This window comes from Arachis ipaensis, chromosome B05, assembly GCF_000816755.2.
Source record: "Arachis ipaensis cultivar K30076 chromosome B05, Araip1.1, whole genome shotgun sequence".
Lineage (NCBI taxonomy): Eukaryota > Viridiplantae > Streptophyta > Magnoliopsida > Fabales > Fabaceae > Arachis > Arachis ipaensis.
The window spans coordinates 138,524,105-138,544,847 of NC_029789.2; the positions used below are offsets into that span (position 1 = coordinate 138,524,105).

Consider the following 20,743-nt stretch of genomic DNA (forward strand, 5'->3'; position numbering starts at 1 on the left):
AGCCACCGCCAGCCGCCCGCCATCGTCTTCTTCGCCTCACCGTTGGACACCCATTCTGAACTCTGAAGGAACAGAACAGACCCGCGGCTCCGCTTCGTCCCTGTCTCTCATCGCCGTCGCCGTTGCCGCGCCGTCGCCATCGCTGATGCCTCGCTCTTCTGCTCTGTCAAATAGGTTAGTTGAATATGTTGTTCTCCATTCTCCTCTGTTCTGCACTTCTGCAGTTCTGCTCTATGCTTGTTGAAAACTTATGAATAATGAATAATGTTGTTCTGCACTTCTGTTATGACTTATGCTTGTTCTATTCTGTTGTGAAAACTTGAAAGGATATATTCTGCACTTCCTTGACTGATGCATCAATAAATATTTTCTGTTGTTTTGGAGTTGAAAGGATATGTTCTTTCTGGAGTTGTTCTATTCTGTTGCGAAAACTTGTTCTCACAATATTTTCTGTTGTTCTATTCTGCACTTCCTTGTTGAAAGCTTGAAACTATGAATAATGTTGTTATGTTGATTTGTTATGTGTTGAATATGCTTGTTGAAAAATTTATGAATATGAAGCTGTTATGACTAATGTTTTTATGTTGTCTGTTCTGTTATGAATATGCTTGTGGCCTTGTGCCGTGAATTTAACTATTTAAGGTTGCTGTGAATTTAACTATTTAAGCCTTTAAGATTGCTGTCTTGCTGAATAGGGAATAGGAATTATTATCCTTATTGTGTTTAATTAAGATACTATTGTACTAGTATAGTAGTACTAACTAATTTCATGTTTATCTTTGTATTAGTTATATTTAGACTTTGAAACTTGGTTGTTTTTAAGATGTTGGTGAAGAACTAAAGATATGTATTTTGAATTTTTTTAATGTTATGACTATTTTTAGTATTTTATATTTTTTATTTACGTGAAACCGATTTTACCGGTTCAACCAACGATTTATTGGTTGAACCAATAACTCAGTAAATCGGTAACTTGATCGGTTTGATCACCGGTTCGATTCTTACAACTATGCACGCGTGAACCAAACCCCCCCCCCCCCTTTTACCGGTTCAACCAACGATTTCATTTAATCATTTGTCACTATACTCCCTGTACTGGAGATTGGAGGACTCTGAAGCGGAGGAACCCTAGCCCTCCATTGTCGCCGCCGTTCCCAGGTCGTCAGCGCCGCCGCCGTCCCCAGGTCGTCAGCACCGCCGTTCCCAGGTCGTCGAACCCTAACCCAGTAACTCGGCAGGTACTCTTCATCTTTGCTGGCTTCTCGGCACGGAACCCAGGTTAGTGGCTTGTCTTCGTCTTCGGTCTTCTTCTTCAATTTTTGTTCCATTTTTCTTCAATTCTTCTTCGGTCTTGGTTTGAACTTTGAAGTTTGGCTCTTCAATTCTTCTTCTTCGGTCTTCCGTCTTGGTTTCCAGTTTGGTATTCCCTTGTATTTGCTGTTGCTGGTGGTTAATGGTGGAAATTTTACAAATTTGCAAATTTGTATGTATGGTTCTGATTGCTCTGTCTTGTATTCACTATACTCTGATTGCTCTGTTAGTCAGTAATACTTACTCTGTTACCCTGTTTTAGTGTTTTAGTCAGTAATTCTTACTCTGATGGCTCTGATAGTGTTTTACTGGTTTACCAGTTGCTGATGGCTCCTAATTTGTTTGTTGCAATATTGTTGAATGCTGTAGGCTGATGGCTCTTAATTTTTTGTTCAAATTTACTGATGGCTTTGTTTGTAGTTGCTGGTTTTGCTGGGTGAAGGTTTAGTGTTTTGGAATGTTTCATAATGTGCTAATGTTTGTAATTGCTGGCTTTGTTTGTAATTGCTGGGTGAAGGTTTAGTGTTTTGTGATTATTGGTTAATGTTTTGGTTTAGTGTTCTCTCTTTTCCAGATTTCCCTTTTCCCTGTATTTCTGCATGTTGCTGAATTGGTAATTAATAAATTTGCCTTTTTGCTGTAAATCGGAACTTTACTAGGATTTGTTAAATTTGTTGCTGTAACTTGAATTTGTTGCTGAATTTGTTGCTTCCCAGTCACAGAATCAGAACAGAATGCTCAGTCAGTGCTTGATTGATTGGCTTTGCTCACTGATTGTATTTGATGATAAATTTTAAATTTTAAATTTGCACTGCCTATGTTATTGATTCACTGTTCTTTTAGTGTTTTTGTTGTTGTTAATCATTGTGATGAGCTTTGTTAAAATTTGCACTGCCTATATTGTTAATTAAGAAAAAAATTGCTGCTTCTAATTGTTACTCTTGGAGGCACAAAACATTGTCGAACCAACTTAATAGCATTCCTCTATCAACCGTATTATTGTTAATTGAGTGCAGGCTAACGTTCCTTAGGGCATGGAGGGGCAACACAAGAAGACGGTGAGAATATTTGTCGGTGGATTGGGGGAATCAGTAACTAAACAAGACCTCCACAGTATGTTCAGCTCTTTCGGCAATGTCGAAGCAGTCGAAACAATCCGAACCAAAGGTCGCAGTTTCGCCTATCTTGACTTCCTTCCTTCTCCCACCGATGACAAATCTCTTTCCAGGCTTTTTAGCAAGGTTAGTTTTTTCTCTTATTTTTTTAGTTAAAACTTCATTAAATTCAATTGATTATAACAATATGCATTTTCTGTTAAAAACTAAAAAAAAAAATTATTGTCTTGGCAGTATAATGGTTGTGTTTGGAAGGGTGGGAAGTTGAAGCTCGAGAAGGCTAAAGAACATTATCTAGTGCGGTTGAAACGAGAATGGGATGAAGATGCTATGTCTAAGATTGAGCATGTTAGTGACAAACCAGTCACTACTGATAAGTTAGAGGAAAAGCCCACAAAAGAGAGTTTAAAGACAAAGCAGCTCCACATTTACTTCCCGAGGTTAAGAAAGGTGACATACTAATATAACATACCTTTATTTATTCATTTAGTCGACACAAGTATGTATTCATTGGTCATTGACGTTGTTAAATGCCAATATCCAATGAGTCTGGATGGATCAAGCTCCTCTAAATTGAGGATATTGATAAAGTTACAAATTAAGATAGTGGGGTTCACATATGTTAGAAGTTACAAATTCAGTGGTGATTAAGCCTTCACTTTATCACTTTACTAATCTCATTTTAGAGGATCTTTTTTCAGTTTGGGAACCCTACGTTAAATGAACTCCATCTACAAATATGTTCACTGGTTGTGTTTCAACATGTCTTTTGGATGTTGAACTGTGGCCTTTAAAGGCGTTTGTGTTTTGAATAACCTTTAAACTGTGAAGCTAAAAGGTGTGGATGCTAGTCTTGGGTGTGTATCTAGTGTGGCTATGGCTTTGTAGAATGCCATTTTTGCGTATGAAAGTGGTATAACATGGGAAATATTATGTGAAATACTGTAGAGCTTTGTCATGGATTCATGTCTTAATATTTTTGGTTTTTTTTTTCAATGTCAAGAATTAAGCTCACAATATTATGGGTACAGTTATTTCGGTAATGAATGACACTAAGAAATTATCTGAACTGTTAGCTGCTCCATTTCTATGAGGCCATACTGTAAACATTTATTATGACATGTTTTAAAGGTTTTGGCAGGAATAACAAGGCCAACATTTGTGGGAGTGTCTAATTATGCTGTTCTCAGATGGTCTGTTTGTTTGAAGTGTGTCATCTTAGATTTTTTAGGATTATTCTTTTCTTTTACATATCTTATAGGTAATTTTGTGCTTTTGGTGTCTTGTTTTTGTTCTGTGATGTATATGTGTTTTTTCGGGACTGTCCCTGTATAATATGTAGAGACTTCAGGGAATGTTTGCAACATTTGAAGCCTTGAAGACTCGTTGTTGCCTTCTAGGTACTTTGGAAGAATGATCTGGTGGGGGCTGGGTCAGCTTAACTGACTTGCTGACTCAGCAGAAGGGTGTGCGTGAGGTGCTGTGGAGAATATGCAGCATGGATAGGGCACATCTGTAGGAATATGTGTGTCATTTGGAGGTAGGCTATCATTTGAGAAACAAAAGTTCGAATAAATAAGAACTAACAAACAGAAGAGCCTAGCATGAATGTAGCAAAAATGTGAAATTCACTAATCTATCTCTCTTAATTTCTAAGCCAGATACCTCAAATGTTTACGTGCCTTGCACCATGTACAAGCAAGGCATCTAATCCTACCCCACATGGCTTGCTTGTTGGAATGTCTGTCATAGCCAAATGTGTCAATGCCAATCAATAAGAATTGCTCTGAGCCTCTAGGGTACACCCAACACTCGCCAAAGATACTAAACAATGCATTCCAAAGAAAGCAAGCCACTGGATAATGTAAAATGGAAAAAAGTGATATTGATTCAGAATTCAACCTGAACATAGCACACATCTGGAGGATTATCCATATATGGCCTTTCAAACCTGAGAAAGGTCATTGTTATCCTTGGTTGTGAATAATACACCTTTTTTCCTTCTTTTCTTTGTATCATATAACATTGAAGACCAAGAAGCTATTTCAGCAAAATTAAAAGAAGAATCTGCAGAAATGCACACACCAGAAAAAAGTAAAAAGAACTCGTGTGCAAATGATAAAAAACATGAGAAACTCTAATTTGGCCATAGCGTAACATATAAGATGCATTGCCTTTGTTTACTTTGTTTCTCCTCTGTTCCAACTGCGACAAAACACAGGCTGAGACAGAGAGAAGGGATGAATGAGGCTGCAACAGAGGAAGAAGAACCTAATTGGGTTACCCAAGTTGTTTGTCTTTGACCTGACTACCCACCATATTTTGATTATGGCCTCAACACCACGGAAAAAAAAGCACTCCGCACCAGAAGCTCCATTGCATCCGGCTCCTGCTCTCCTCTGCCTCAATCATGTGCTATATACCCCTGCAATTGCTAAGCCTGCATGCTTCTATTGCTAAATTTTGGCTCAATTTGTATGTTTTTTAAATTTTTTGGATTCTTTTGTTGATATTTAATTTAAGACTTCCATTTATCTGTGATATATAAATGTGTAACAGTTTTATTATGTAGAATGCATTCTTGCCTTTCCCTTATATTCGGTCATGTAAAGAAACGTTAATGCTTAATCATATGGTTCAATTTTCACATGCAACATCTGTACTTAGTCTAAAGTTTCATGGTCTCAGAAATCTTCATGGAAAGAACTACTTGGTAATGGAGGTAATACTGCTTTCAATGCCACTCTCATGTTTCCTATAGAACAAGAAAGACCTGATAGTCCATCCCAATCCATATCTTTAAACGACAAAACTGAAAACATGGAAGGGCATGAACACCTAGGGAGTAAACCCACCAATACAGAATCGACAAAGGAGCTCACTGAAGATAATCATACCAACACATCAGCATTAAGAAAGCATGCTGAAGCTCAGCCTGCTGACAACAATGTGGAGTTGAAGAAGACCGGTCGAGGTGCATCATGGCGACGGAAGCAATCATGGACACAACTGGTTGCTGGAGACAACAGTTCATTTAGCATTTCACAGATTTTGGCAGGCATTACATTCTCAGAGCCAATGGCCAAGGGGTCTACCGTGGACCCTGCAAATTCCAACAATCCCAAGCATAATAATGTAGGTAAGGATGCCATTAATGAAGTTGTTACTAGTGATGGGCGTATACCGGAAAAGAGCCAACATGATGGTGGTGGTGCCAATGATACTGCATATGAGGAAAAGAGTGAGACAAGAGAAAAGGAAGGATCGTCTGAAGAAACAGTACAAAAAGAGAGATCCACTGCGAGGGTTGAAGTAGGCGAAACTTGCACATTCATGAGAAGTTGTTCTTCTTTGAAAGAGTGGGCGAAGGCTAAGGCTGCTTTAAGTGGATCACTCAAAAGGAAACGTCCCAACTCCCGAGAACCAGTAAAGAAGCATGAATAACACTGTCGTGTATTTTTAATTTGTTGTTTTTCTTGGCTTATGCATAGCAAAATGAGGGAAATTAATTTTCAGATACTGCGAAATGATTGATTTCTGTTTGATTGGACAATGCTGTAGGGACTGCTTAACAACGTGCTATTTTTAAAATTTTCTGAAAATTTTAACGACAGAAGCCATATTTTACCTTCAAATATGTATCTCATTTATCTTTTGTGGAGTAATATTATATGTACAAGTCTTTTGGTAACTAGGTCCAACCAACTACAATAAAAACCATTTTCAAAATGAAACGCACGACGCGTGCTCTAGTGTTCCACTGGCGCACAATTCAAAGAGATTGTATTATCTGTACAAGTCTTTCTATACTTTTTGCAGTACACAATTTTTTGTTGGAGAGCATACAAATTTTGGAGCATAGCATACAAAGTTTTGAAGTATAGCAGACAAATTTGCACGTAACACAAACTTATCCATATAGCACACAAATTTTTGCACATAACAAATTTTTGAACTATAGCACAAAATTTTGCTGCACCAAAATTTAAGTGTGTATTTTTTTATTGACAAACTTATCGATATAGAACACATTTTTTTGCACATATTACACAAATTTTCGAACCATAACACATTGTCAAAGCACAGCGCACAAATTTTTGTTGCACCAAAATTTATGTATATATTCTTTTATTGATTTCTATTACACATTTATTTTTTTCTTCTCTTTTTCTTCATGGTGTATAAACCGATCACCATTCATTGCAAGCCAATATTACCTTACAGGTTCTATTTTCCAAAAAAAAAAAAAACAAACACATTAAGTATGTCATCATAGCTCATGGCTATTAACTTTGATGTGCAGTTCCAACATTTCTTGGTGGCTAGGGTCCACAGAAAATGTGACACGACAATCAATGGCTCTTGAAAAGTTCAGCGATCACCTCGTCTTTCTTGCAGTTGTCCATCAACACTGCAAACAAACCATACCACATTACATGTGTAAATCAAGCAAAGTGAAACAACACACCCCTTCATTTTTACAGCACACACATAACCGAAGCTAATAGTTTGGTAACTCACACTAATTTGACAGATATCATTAAACAAATTCTGGTTTATCATAGCACACAAATATTTAAGCGTAGCACACATTTTTGTTCAGCATAACTCAAAAATTCACACATATAGCACAAAAACCAAAATCATAGAATAACACTAATTTTCTAAACAACTCAATTAAAAAAAAAAAAACTAAGATCATCATAAATAACCATAATCAAGAAAAAAACATATACAATAGCACACAAATATCGAGTATAGAAAAATAACACAAATAATCGAAGTTAATAGCATGGTAGCTCACACTAATTTGTCATAAATCATTAAACAATTTCTAGTTTATTACAGCATACAAATATTTAAGCATAGCACACATTTTTCTTCAACATAGCACACAAATTCATACATATAGTATACAAATATTGAGCATAAAAAAATAATATAAAAGACATTCGTGCCTTTTTAATTTCACTCAACAAAAAAGATACATCCAATTTACAAAGAAGAAAAAATTAAACAACAACAACAAGACGTTGAAGAAAGAATGAACGTAAGAAGAAGACAACGGTGGTAGTGGCAGCAGCGACAACGACGGTGGTGGTGGTGGTGGTGGCAGCAGCGATGATGACGACGTTGGAGGAGGGGGAGGAAGAAGAGGGCGCGTGACTAAAGTTTAAATTTTAATAACTTGGTTAACTTGGTTAATAAAAACACTTGGAGACCAAGCATTTTTGTTTAGAAAATAATCGATTTTAATTTGTTTTGTTTATAGTCTAATATCCTCTTAAGCAAAAGTTACATTCACACTTAAGAATTCAGGAATATTTTGTATTTTAAAAAACTAGATTAGTTAAACTTTGAAAGACTCAACTTAGATGAGTTTTGACTATGATTTCCAGAATTGGAGCTGATAAGTTGGTTTGACTAAGTTAATTGGCAATTGGTCACTTGTTTGGTTTGGACCTGTTACTGGTTGACAGTTGACACGGAGATTCTATTTGCAAATAATTGAAAAAAACCGGAACAATTGGCAGAAAATTGGCAAACCATTTAAACCAAATGTGTTTTCTCCCCCGGGTTTTGCTGGCATAATGTCTGTCGTGCTTCTTGTCATCGCAATCTGCTTCTCTTCTGCTTTCTATGTCAACAGAATCTCGCCGCATTGTGTCGATGTCGCGATATGCAAAAGCTCATATCTGTAAGCTCGCCACGATGCCACTGTCCAGCATCTCCTCTTTACATTGCTCCCATGTCGCTGTCCGCTTCTGGACTTGGTGCCGATTCTCCATCCTGGTCATATTTTTGGTTTTTTTTTTCAATGTCAAGAATTAAGCTCACAATATTATGGGTACAGTTATTTCGGTAATGAATGACACTAAGAAATGATCTGAACTGTTAGCGGTCTCCATTTCTATGAGGCCATACTGTAAAAATTTATTATGACATGTTTTTAAGGTTTTGGCAGGAATAACAAGGCCAACATTTGTGGGAGTGTCTAATTATGCTGTTCTCAGATGGTCTGTTTGTTTGAAGTGTGTCCTCTTAGATTTTTTAGGATTATTCTTTTCTTTTACATATCTTATAGGTAATTTTGTGCTTTTGGTGTCTTGTTTTTGTTCTGTGATGTATATGTGTTTTTTCGGGACTGTCCCTGTATAATATGTAGAGACTTCAGGGAATGTTTGCGACATTTGTAGCCTTGAAGACTCATTGTTGCCTTCTAGGTACTATCATGAGAAGAGAGAGAAAAAAAGAGAAGAGGGGAGGGGGGGTTGTATATAATTTTATATCATTGTTTTAAATGGTTTTTCATTTATATTCCTCCTCTATTCTGTTAAAATTTCTGTTCATGTAATACATGTTAGGTTAACATCTTATCACGTAATAAGGTTTAAAATGGTCAAGAATTTGAGATTAAGAACCTAAGTTGTAATGCACCTTATAAGAAAGTATGCAGCTGAAGATATAAGATGTGAAGAAAAAGGTAAATGGGTTAAGGAAAATGTGGGGCAGGTTTAGAAGAATCATCTGGTGGGGGCAGGATCAGCGTAACTGACTTGCTGACTCAGCAGAAGGGTGTGCGTGAGGTGCTGTGGAGAATATGCAGCATGGATAGGGCACATTTGTAGGAATATGTGTGTCATTTGGAGGTAGGCTATCATTTGAGCAACAAAAGTTCGGATAAATAAGAACTAACAAACAGAAGAGCCTAGCATGAAATTTGGCTTCCATAATCTCGATACCTCTTGGCTCTAACTCTCCCTAGCACCCATCTTGCCTCTTCAAGTTTGCCTGGTTCCGCAAGGCTGTTAGGTGTCTCTGTACAAATATATGCAAATTTAATAGTGTCAATGTTACATTCTAAAACTACCATTCATTTCATAAGAATCTTGAAATTCATTATTCTCACAAATAGGAATAGATAGAGTTACTAACCCTGATCCATTGATTGGAGTTCATATTGAGAATTCACTTGTCTATTCCTTTGCCCTTTCTTTATTTCTTCGTCAAGACTTGTGAAAGAAAAAGAGGAACTTCATTGGCAGGAAGAGGAATTCTGGTTCTGTTTCTCATAAAACTAACTTCCATCAAGTTAGTTACTTTCAAATATCTACTAACAAGCTTTCCTTCATTTAATTAATTGATATATTTATTAATCCTATAAAATGCAACACACAACACTAGAGACATAATATAATTTCTTACAAAATGTACCTCCAAGAACTAGAAACATTAGAGTTGCTGGAACCGTAGCCAAACACAAGGATATTTTCCATCCATATCTCTGGACTTCCTAAACTAATTATCCCCATTTGCAGCTAGGACACTGTCAAAAGTCATTAGGGTAATAGAGTCATTTTATGTTTAAGTTACACTTTGGCATATGGAAGATCTCGGGGTCCACTAAGGGAGTAGGGTCCGAGTGAGATTTTTTTTCCCTTGTGTGTGTCAACATTAACTTTTTTTTTGGTGACTTGTCAACATTAACTTTTAAATGTGAAATCCAAGACCAATGTATTAGATGCGCAAAGAAAATTGCATTGATATAACATAAGAATTATGATTATTCAAAATTAAAAATAAGGCAAGGGGCAGCAATAGCATAATAATAACAACAATAAAACCTTGCCCAAGTAGGTGGTGTTGGCTACATAGATCAAACGTCATGAATCAAGTCTAAACTTGGATCACACTTAGATATCTTCTTGACGATAATTTAATTCCATTCAAAAATAAAACAGTCAACTATTTTGGATATCAAAACAATAATAATTTTATTGTGCAACAAAGTACCTACTTTTGGTGGTATCATGTCAGAAGTCTCACAAGTTCATCTACTCTTGTTCCCTGTGGCACTACATTCCTCTGTCGCTCATCAAAATCTTTTCTTCAAATTTCGGAACTCTTCTGAGTGTTCTCCATTTCACCTTCAATCACAACAGTGGTAACTTCTTTTTTCTCAAAAGTTGAATCTTCTTGCTCGTCATTATTTTGAACCCTAACCTTTCTAGATCGGCTAAAAACAGGCCCTGGGGGAGCTGATTTGGCAAAAGCCACTGCGGTTTGATAAACATTGTCAGCATCCAAAGATCTGTCATCTAAAACAAGTGCACTACCTTTCTCAACAGCTTGCTCCCACAGTAACATAACTCCTTCTGTGCAAGATGCAGATGATATTGAAATTAAACTTTCATCAGCTGCACTTGAACTATCTAGCAACCCATCTGTAGAAGGATCTAACTTGCCATCAATAGAATTCTCACAACTTTCCAGCACAGAAACACTTGATTTTGTGCTATCAGAAGGTGGAGAACCCCTGACATCATCTGTGGTTTCAACTTCACAGGTTCCCATAGAAAGTGAAGCAGCATCGGTAACCATCGAGAAAGGTGGATTGCTATCTTCTATAGGGTAAGGCACCTCAGCTTGAGAGAAACTCACATCATCTGAACTCGAAGAAATACTAGTGTCATAAGATTCACTGCTTAGATGCTCTAATGAATTCTCCTGTGGCATTTCAGACAATTCTGGGGCATCTGAAGTCGGTGTATTGGAATTGTCACTGTCAACATCAATTTTATTGGCTTCATTGTAATCATCTTCGAGACCTGGGAAAGAGGACCTCCACTTTTTTCCCCTCCACATAAGTATGTGTTCATTCTCAAATGAGAGCAATATGCATGGAACAAGATCCTACAGTCAAGAAACAAAATTGGAAGAAAAATGTTACTTATTATCCTATATCACCAACGAAAAAAGGGCAAAAAAAAAAAAATCTTCAATGTTGTTTGCAAGATATAGGAGAAAATGGCTATACCCTTAGTTTTCCTCCAATCCTTCGATAATCACTTTCATTTAGTCCTTGACAATTTATTCGCACTAGTTCACACTCTTCAAAAGCCTCTCTGACATTTGCTACAAGGTCACAGTAAACACCATTTTTTGCTGTATATAAAGATAGAAGTTAGTCTCACATGGTCAGCAAAAAAAGAGCAAAAACTTGCTTTCTTGTTAAATTGTAATGAAAATCTGAAAGATTCTACCCAGCTTGAATATCGGTTCCAAGTTCCTTCCCTTCCGACGAAATTCAGTTGCTTCTTCTAGTGTTAGGCCTTCTGGAACTCGCTTAACCAACCTAGGATATACTGGAGATACAGGTTTCCACAGCATCAGAGGAAAACGTTGGCGTGTTCTATAGTTGTAGTTTCTGCCCCGGAAGAGGTATACCGTACCACTTTTCCTATGAATGATTTTTCCCCCAGTCCTTTCCTAGGAAACCAGACAAAGACCATAAGTAATGAAAAACAATTAATTTCTTTATTGAGGAATGTCAGAGGACATGGTCAACTCAGAAAAGTAAGATCAGCGAAGGCATCGTAAAGAAAAGAAAAACAAAAGTTAAAAATTTATATCCTTGAGAGAAGCCAAAGAAAATGCCATCGGAAACCGTAGCCCCCCACCCCAAAACAAAAGATGCATGAACTATATTCTCCTTTACCATTTAAATTGCATAGCAGGATGAACAAATAAACGAATGTTTTAACCCAAAAGCAAATACACATCGACCACACAAGATGAGGTTTTACTTCCAAAACACAAGCACAGATTTGAGGTCATTATGAATTGATATCAGTGAAAAGTGGGACAGTTGAGAGCAGAAAAAACCAACCTCTAACTGTTGGCACACATTATCCATGTCGACGGTGCACACTCCTTTGCACTTTATCTTGCACACTCTCCGTCGTTTCCAAAGAGCATGTATATTCTCCAACATGTTATGTGTCAAACCATCTCTACCTGAAAAACACCCAACACAGAGAGTGCGTAGGAAAAAGGTAAATTTTCCATGAAATTCACATAACACTACCCAGAGTAATCAAATTTGCACAAACATTCACATACACACCCTGATCCACCATAACCTTTCCAATTTGGCCAAATTTTGCATATCTTACCTTATTGATTAACCCTTAATTTTGTTGGGGCAAAATGATATTTCAATTATCAACAAAAGGAACACACTTTTCATTACCTTAGAAAACTCCCAAGTACAAACTAACTAGATATTTTCGAGCAAAGTCTAACTTCTGCCTTGCATCAATTAACTAGATATCTTTAACTCTCAAATATGTAAAAAATAATAATAAAAAAAAATTAAAGAAAAAATTCAAAACAAGCAAAAGTACCAATATTGAGCTGGCGGGCAGATTTGACGGTGCCGGCAACCAACGCATTGATCTCTTCCTTCGTCAATGGCTCCCCCAACAACTCTTCCTTTGACTGCACGTGTTTCGGGCCCGATCCGGGTAAAAAGGGCCCGGGCTTCTGGACGGGCTTCACCCCCTTCTTGTCTGCCGGCGGCAGAACGAACGAGTCGAATTCCCTCAACTTCTTCTTGCTCGTCGGCAGCGGTGCCCGTCCGGTCCATGGCCGCGGCATCGTCGCTGGTCCGAACGGCACGTACGATGGCTCCCGAATCTTCACCGGCTTCGCCGCTGGCGTTTCCGTGTAGCTGTACCGAAACTCGAACGGTGCGCCTTCAACCACGTAGGAGACTCCGTCGTCGCCGATTCTCACGTTTGCTGGTGCCAATTGAGTCCTGCTTGGATTCGAATTCGGGGTGCTGGAAAACCTAACCGCCGCATGAGAATCCCACGGGGGCTCCGCCGGCGGTTTGGAGTACTTCGATTTCCTGCCGGGGATGGAAGGCCTCGACGGAGCGGAGGGCGTCCCAGCGGATTTGAAGGTTTTAACGGTGGCGCTGGAAACGGCGGAAGTCTCGGCGGTTTCGGCGATTTTGTCGGCAGAGTCGAAGCGGCGCGTGCGGCGTATCTCATCCTCGATTTCCTGCTGGGTTCGCCGGCGCTCGTTGAACTTGGCGGCATTGGCGTTGTTCCAACGAGAGAATCTGACCTCTGTGGATATTTGGGTCGGTTCATGGGTCGGATACGGGTCGATAATTGGCGCGGAAATTGGGAACCGTATTGGCAGCTTGACGGTTAGAGCCATTTTCACTGATCCAAAAGTGAAGTGAAGTGAACTCAAAACCGAGGTTCAGAAAACCGGACCGGTCATCGAACCGCTCATTACTGATTCACTAATTCATTGGTTCAACCATGGTTCAACCGAAAAAACCGTTTTATAATAAACACCTGATTCTATAAAAATTCAATGAATAAAGCAACTGGTTCTAAACACTCTTCCACTGCATTTTTTTACTTCGAAAGGGGATCATAAACAACTAGTTCTATGAATAAACAAACTACAATGATATGCAATGCCAAAAATAGGCCAATGATAAAATAATAAAGGGTTTCTCTCTTCAATTCTATGTTCAAGCTTGTAGCATACCAGAATCAACAGAATAATACCGTTAAAATAGTCTTCCTTCTTAATTCTTATATACCTCAGAATTTCCTACAAAATGAAAATTGAACACAACACACAGCTTTAAAACAAAAACAAAACAACACTCAGAATTCAATCACCTCTTCTAAACTCAGCCTTAAAACAAAACAGAACAACATTCAGAGTATGAGCATTAATCACAAAAAATTGATTTCTGAAACAACAAAAACAGCAGAACAACATTCAGAGTTTGAGCATTGATCACAAAATATTGATTTATGAAACAAAACAAAAAACAGAAGAACAACATTCAGAGTTTGAGCATTGATTTCTGAAACAAAACAAACACTGCAAAAACCAACAGAACAGCATTTAGAGTTTGAGCATTGATCACAAAAAATTAATTTCTGAAACAAAATAAACAATCAACAAAACAATGAAAACAGAATTTTTTTTTCCTTCAGAAGAAGAAAACAATGAAAACATGAAGCATATAATAAATCAATGATCACCAATATCCAGCAAGAATCTCAAAGGCAACAAATACACAACAACAATTTAGCAAATAAACAAGAACAAGACCTAAATAGAAAATCCAACAAATTAAATCACAGAAACCTACAATTTAGCAAATTAAAACAACAGCAGCCCAACAATTTAGCAAATTATCAACTTAACGGGTTCAAGAACAGAAAATCACAAAAAATAAAATAAAATAAAAATAACAGAAGAACAACAGAACAACAACACAAGAACAATTAGCAAATTAACAAGTTCACACTAACCGTTAAAAATTACCAGAAGAACACTAATGCAAGTGGAATCATCATGCTAATATGTTTTCTACAAAGATGCTATTTGTGCAGCTAAAATTTCCTAATTCCTAAGATCCAATTATTCTAATTTCACATGCAATCAACTTACTAAGTTTCTAAAAGCTAGAAATGATAAAACCAACCCGAAATATGGTTAAAGCATTTCATCAAACATGTTGAGTGCGGTAAACTTGAAACGAAATAAGAGAATTCAAAGCTTAGTATCAATGTGATAGAGAAGAGAACATAACTATTGTATACTTAATTCAGTCTATGAAAAAAATCCAAACCACTGCCAAATCAAATAGTTACTTATCGTAATAGAAATAAGAAGTTGCAGAGTTTCAAGCAGAGTATTGGTGTTGTGTGAGTGTATTGTCTGGTGGTGGGTTTAGGGAACTCACGGCGGCGAAAAAAAGAGAGCAGTTCGACGGCTAGTTGAAGCGCGCGGGTTGGTCGCAGAGTTTGAAGCAGGGCAACGTGGCTTCCAGACGAAGGCGAACCCGAACGGTGAATGGCGAGTGAACGCGAACGGTGAACGCCGAGCAAACTTGAACGGCGAAGAACGCGAACGAAGACGACGGCTGAACGGAGACGCGAACGTTAACGGCAACCAACGGCGGCGGAAGCGCGGCTGAGCAGACAAAGACGACGGACGCCGAGCTCGAGGAAGCAGCTGCGATCGGTGACAACGAACGGGGGTTGAAGACTTGGAGCACGAGGGAAGCTAGATAGACGGACGGACGGCGGCAGTATGCCACTCCTTGCGGCGGCGGTGGTGTAGGCTTACAGTGATAGGGTTTTTTGGCTGTTTCTGTGAATGAAAGAAACGGAGGGAGAAAGGGAGAAAGAAACGGAGGAGCTTTAGAACCAAGAGTGAAACTGAAAGTAAGCAAATTTGGCAAAAACGACGCCGTTTCTTTTAAACCGGTTGTTCTCTGTCCGGTTCAACCGGCCGGTTCGACTATTCTCCTCCGGTTTTTAGAAAAACGGTTTTAGAAAACAAATCGGACCGTAATTACTGCCGGTTCACGATTATACCGGTCGAACCGGCAATCCGGTCCAGTTTTCAGAATGTTGCTCAAAACAGTGAAACATAACTCTCCTAACCGATAAACCGAAGGATGAAGGATTGAAGGGCATTTTCGGAATTACGAAGCGACGTCGTTTTGGGGTTTTCTATTTTCTGTTTTCTGTTTTTCTCCATCGCCAACACACAGAAGGCAATTTTTTTTGTATAGTTTTTGGACAGTGGTATGAACGTAATTAACTTCAAGAATGAGAGCATTTTATAGTAACTTCAGTTTGATTCTTGTGCGTTCTCCTTGCAAGTGAATTGAGTAGTGTGAACTGTGAAGCTTAGTTGGTTGCTGGAGCAAAGGTATATGTTTTAATTCATCATAAAGTTAATTTCTTTCTTAATTTTTCTAGTTTTAAGAAGTAAGAACTGTTGTTGGCGTCTAATTTGATTTACCATGCTTATATTTTTATTTTTTATTTTTTAAACTTTTTTCTAGCTTTTGGGATATTGGAACAGGAGTTTAAGATTGCTGTAAGGATGAATGTTTAGTTTGAACTTTGAAGTGATGATGAATTGAGTTTTGGGGCATGAAAATGGGTGTTATGTCTATTCTAGATCGGAGATTGTACCATCTTGCTACTATGCGGTTCTTATTTGTTGGTGTGTTGGTTGCAATAGTAGTTGTTTTCCAATGTTTTGCACTTCCCTCTTGGAGATTACATTCTCTGTTAGATTCGGAGAAGTTCTCAGTAGCTCTGCCAGCTAAGGATATGGGGAATGGAGTAGATTTGGACTATGAGTTGGAGTCTAATGTGGATGGAAATTTGAGCATTGGAGAGACCCTAGATAGCAGTTATGGAGGGGAAAATAGTGAAGATGCAATTCAGAAAGGTTTCACTCATGAAAGACCAAACTATGCACATGATCCTGTAGAATACAGATATAATGCTTCACCACTAGGGGTTCCTTCAAAGGGCATAACATTTCTGGATGAAGATTTGGGCACCTTAATCACTGCAAGAAAATCTTCAAATGGCAGTGGAATGCAAAGGGGGGAAATGAAAGCTCAAAATGAGAAGTCACCTCTATCGAAAGTTCCTTTGTCCAATTTGAGTACTTCATTGACTCGGATGAACTCCTTATTGCTTCAGAGTTTTAACTCTTCTTATATGGTATGGAGTTTCAGCTTTGTGGTGAAAAAAAGATGAGACATTATGGAATATGTATGTATGGACTCCTAATTGTTGCATATTGTGTATTGATTGATCATTGATGACAGAGACCTAGGTGGTCTTCTCGTCCTGATCGTGAACTCTTATCAGCAAAACTGGAGATCGAAAATGGCCGTGTCGTATCAAATCCTTCTGGGCTTCATCCACCTATTTTCCGGGATGTTGCCAAGTTCTCAAGGTATGATCATAATAGTTAAATGTTCTAGATAGATATATAGCATTGAGTTGTGAATTATTCTTGTTCCATTTTTATCATTGTTATCATTCTGCTACTTTGATAACGTTGATTAATTCAGCAAGTCCTTTGTATTTTAGTGCTTCAAATTTGAAATATGCACATGTCAACTAGATTTCACCATTGTTTCCTCCTGAATAGTTCATGTGTTGTTCTTCTTCCAGTAGATAATTGATGGTTGAAGCATTTCTCTACATCTGTTCTTCAGGAGTTATGCACTGATGGAACGCAGGCTCAAAGTTTACGTCTACAGAGAAGGAGATAAGCCTATATTTCACCAGCCAAGGACGAGGGGACTATATGCATCCGAAGGTTGGTTTATGAAACTGATGGAGGGAAATAAACGGTTCGTAGTGAAGGATCCTCGCAGAGCTCATTTGTTTTACCTGCCATTCAGTTCACAAAAGCTAAGAGTTACTCTTGCTGAACAAAAGCTTAATGGTAAGCAGATGGAGCAATACCTAGAGAGGTACGTGCATTTAATCGCCGGAAGATATCGATTCTGGAACAGAACTGGGGGAGCAGACCATTTTCTTGTTGCTTGTCATGACTGGGTGAGCTTCTGTTTCAGACTGTCATTTCTTTGATTACTATTTATGTAATGATTTTCAACAAGTTAATGTCAATAAGTTCATTCTTTTAATTGACCTCCTTTTAGAAAATGTTTTAAGCAACAAGCATTTATCAATTCAAAATTTTGACCAAGATAATTAGTTAGGATTGATCATACTCAAAGCAAGGCGCTTCACACACACATCTAGACAATTGTACAAGTCCTTACGATTAGGGGAGAGAAATGATGTCTACACCACCTTTTGTACACCTTCCTTTTATGGTATAAAAGAGAATTTTTTTATCTTCTTTCATTTTCTATCGATCATTTTTAATACCAAAAGTGGAAGGTATATACAAAAGTGGTGCGTATAACATTTCTCCTGTGTAAAATATAGCACTAACCTTCCCTTGAGGGAGATCAATGTCACTTGGACAAGTCGAGGGTATTGTAAAAAATTTCAGCAAACCTCAAGGAGTGTAATTTGCCCTAGTTTTTATGATAAAACATGGAATAATCACTTTAATTGGATGAAAGGGATGATGGCCATATACCTAATGTAGCATATTAAAAAAAAATGTGCATTATTAATATGATGTTGTTTATGAAATTTCAGGCCTCTCAAATCACAAGGCAACCAATGAAAAATTGTATTAGGTCTCTCTGCAACTCAAATATTGCTAAAGGCTTCCAAATAGGAAAAGACACCACTCTACCAGTTACATATATACACTCTATGATGGATCCTCTAAGAGGTTTTACAGGTAAATCTCCTTCAGAGAGATCTATTCTCGCCTTCTTTGCGGGGAGCATGCATGGTTATCTCCGTCCCGTGCTGCTAAAACACTGGGAAAACAAAGAATCAGACATGAAAATTTTCGGTCCAATGGGGCGCGATATTGAAGGTAAGAAACTTTACATGGAATACATGAACAGCAGTAAATATTGCATATGTGCTAGAGGCTATGAGGTTCACACCCCAAGAATAGTTGAGGCCATTTTTTCTGAGTGTGTCCCAGTTATCATATCAGATAATTATGTGCCACCTTTTTTTGAAGTCTTGAATTGGGAAGCATTTTCTGTAACTGTTAGTGAAAGGGATATCCCAAATCTAAGAGAAATACTTGTCTCAATCCCAGAAGAGAAGTACCTTGCATTGCATTTGGGAGTGAAGAAGGTTCAGCAACATTTTCTGTGGCATAGGATTCCTGTTAAGTATGACTTGTTTCATATGATTCTTCATGCAATATGGAACAATAGGCTTTCTCAGATTAGACCAAGATAATGTTGTCAATGATACTTGACATTAATAAGTTCAATTTTTGGGATGAAATATGAGCAACATCGTGGATAGAACAACTGAAGCTAGACTCAAAACCTTATGATGGTGATGAATTAGAGTCTTGACCCTTTGCTAAACTAGTTGGGCTAAAAGCATATTGATGATAGTAAATTGGTCAACTGAAACTAGTCCAAGTTGATAGAGAAATATTATTTTGTCTTGTACATCGAGTCAATACGCATCAGTTTATCACTGGATTGAATTTAGTTATGTCAGGTCAATGTACATAAATAAAAAGCAAATTCTTGTGGAGTATTATGGAAATGAAAGAGTGGAGGGAATTCTAAATTCTTCCAGGGAATCTTGGTCTCGTGGACTGTTGTATAAATAAATAATAAATATTCTAATAAATCATTGAAGTTTGGTGTATCTATCTATCCATCCATCATGGAAATGGATTTTTTCAATTTTTTTTAACAATTAAAAGAGTAAAATATAATCTCTCATTATTAATTTTATAAGTGAAATTAAGAAAAAATATATAAAAAAAAGATATTGAAAGATTAAAGATCACACTTTACTCCTTCAATTATTTAAAAAAATAACAAATTTTAAGTTATAGACTATTTAAATTCCATACTATTTGACATACTTATATATCATATATAAGACTTTTACCGCTATTACTTTATTTCATAATTCGTAGTTCGTCTACGAAAAATATTTATACCAACAAATGAAGAAAAACCTATTTATTTAAAAATGATTCTATTAGATTATTAGGTACAAAATAAAAATATTTATTTTATTTTTAAAACAAATTTACGAAAAAAACACTCATATTACTAAGAAATTCTAAAATTTACTGGACAAGACAATAAATTAAATTAATTTTATTAAAAATGAGTTATTCAATACACACAAACACAAATAATACATATTCTAAAAAATTGTAATCTTACTATTATAGATGTCATTGAAAAATTATATGCATTAGAAAAAAAAAATAAGTAGATGTCAAAAGAAAACCCACAAAAAATACAAAAAATAAAGTTCTTGTGATACAACATAAAATATTATTAACATGTATTTTTATTTTATGCTATTTAAATTATTCTTATTAAAAATAGTTTATTCAATATATTATATATACACACACAATAAATATTCTAAAAATTTTTATTCTTATTGTTATAGATATCATTGAAAAACTATATGTATTAGAAGAAGAAGAATAAGTAAATGTCAAAGAAAAACCCACAAAAATATAAATAATGAAGTTTTTGTACTACCACATAAAAAAAATATTACAGATTTAAATTATAAAAAATTTTATTAAATTCTATCAAATTATATACATCATAAAAAATTCTATCAAATTATAAATTACTAACTCAATAATTATTATAGATTCTGAATTAAACCAAAGGTTTAGATCAAAGTGCTACAATAATTTTTGTGCTATTTGATAGAGAAGCAAAAAAATTATTGGGTACAACTACCTTAAATCTAATTACACTCTAAGATAGCAATGACACTCAAATATCATCCCAATTAAAAGATTGAGAAAATTATTCTAAAGGACCGTTAAGAACATTTAATTATTAAAAATGACCTTTAATACTACAATTATTAAGAAGGACTAAATTTTTTTATAATATTTAAGAAGAAGAATCAAATCTTTTATAAGGTTTTTTATTTTTGTGATCTTTATCCAACAAAAATAAAGACAAAAGATCATAAAAGTAATAAATAGATAACTAAATAAATAATAAAATTACTAAAAATTTTAAAAATATAAAAATAATTAATATAAAAATTATAAAAAAG

General features: G+C 36.5%; 3 protein-coding genes and 1 long non-coding RNA gene across 15 annotated transcripts in view; 2 read left to right on the top strand and 2 right to left on the bottom strand.

The window, feature by feature from the left end:
* LOC110262601 overlaps nt 1–1,191 on the bottom strand; it is an 18,059-nt gene extending 16,868 nt beyond the window's left edge. Inside the window, exon 1 of the long non-coding RNA XR_002347462.1 lies at nt 1,060–1,191. This is a non-coding gene — a long non-coding RNA (uncharacterized LOC110262601). The remainder of the gene's footprint in view (nt 1–1,059) is intronic.
* Nucleotides 1,078–8,766, top strand: LOC107644414 (uncharacterized RNA-binding protein P16F5.06-like). Of its 3 annotated transcripts, XM_021102976.1 has the most exons (5): nt 1,078–1,278; nt 2,328–2,552; nt 2,661–2,876; nt 3,568–3,826; nt 8,651–8,766. In XM_021102976.1, exons 2-4 carry the CDS (start codon nt 2,346–2,348, stop codon nt 3,571–3,573), a joined length of 429 nt encoding a protein of 142 aa, XP_020958635.1. In that variant the 5' UTR covers nt 1,078–1,278; nt 2,328–2,345; the 3' UTR covers nt 3,574–3,826; nt 8,651–8,766. The 3 variants fall into 3 exon arrangements, with proteins under 3 accessions (XP_020958635.1, XP_016203751.2, XP_020958634.1); XM_016348265.2 differs by lacking the exons at nt 3,568–3,826; nt 8,651–8,766 and adding an exon at nt 4,648–5,073; XM_021102975.1 differs by lacking the exons at nt 3,568–3,826; nt 8,651–8,766 and adding an exon at nt 2,990–3,129.
* LOC107644413 (CRS2-associated factor 1, chloroplastic) lies at nt 6,562–14,382 on the bottom strand. Of its 9 annotated transcripts, none has more exons than XR_002347458.1 (7): nt 12,614–14,382; nt 12,097–12,224; nt 11,471–11,696; nt 11,245–11,372; nt 10,225–11,120; nt 9,363–9,439; nt 8,233–9,245 (listed from the first exon to the last, which is right to left on the bottom strand). XR_002347458.1 is itself a non-coding variant. In XM_021102973.1 (5 exons), the coding sequence occupies exons 1-5, from the start codon at nt 13,434–13,436 to the stop codon at nt 10,317–10,319; spliced, it is 2,109 nt and encodes a 702-aa protein (XP_020958632.1). In that variant the 5' UTR covers nt 13,437–14,382; the 3' UTR covers nt 9,945–10,316. The 9 variants fall into 9 exon arrangements, 1 of the variants encoding a protein (XP_020958632.1); XR_002347457.1 differs by having other exon boundaries at nt 9,363–9,489; XR_002347456.1 differs by having other exon boundaries at nt 9,363–9,504.
* LOC107644415 (probable glycosyltransferase At3g07620) lies at nt 15,807–19,344 on the top strand. Of its 2 annotated transcripts, XM_016348269.2 has the most exons (6): nt 15,807–15,971; nt 16,108–16,783; nt 16,891–17,021; nt 17,287–17,632; nt 18,248–18,536; nt 18,771–19,344. In XM_016348269.2, the coding sequence occupies exons 2-6, from the start codon at nt 16,199–16,201 to the stop codon at nt 18,914–18,916; spliced, it is 1,497 nt and encodes a 498-aa protein (XP_016203755.1). In that variant the 5' UTR covers nt 15,807–15,971; nt 16,108–16,198; the 3' UTR covers nt 18,917–19,344. The 2 variants fall into 2 exon arrangements, with proteins under 2 accessions (XP_016203755.1, XP_016203752.1); XM_016348266.2 differs by having other exon boundaries at nt 18,248–19,344.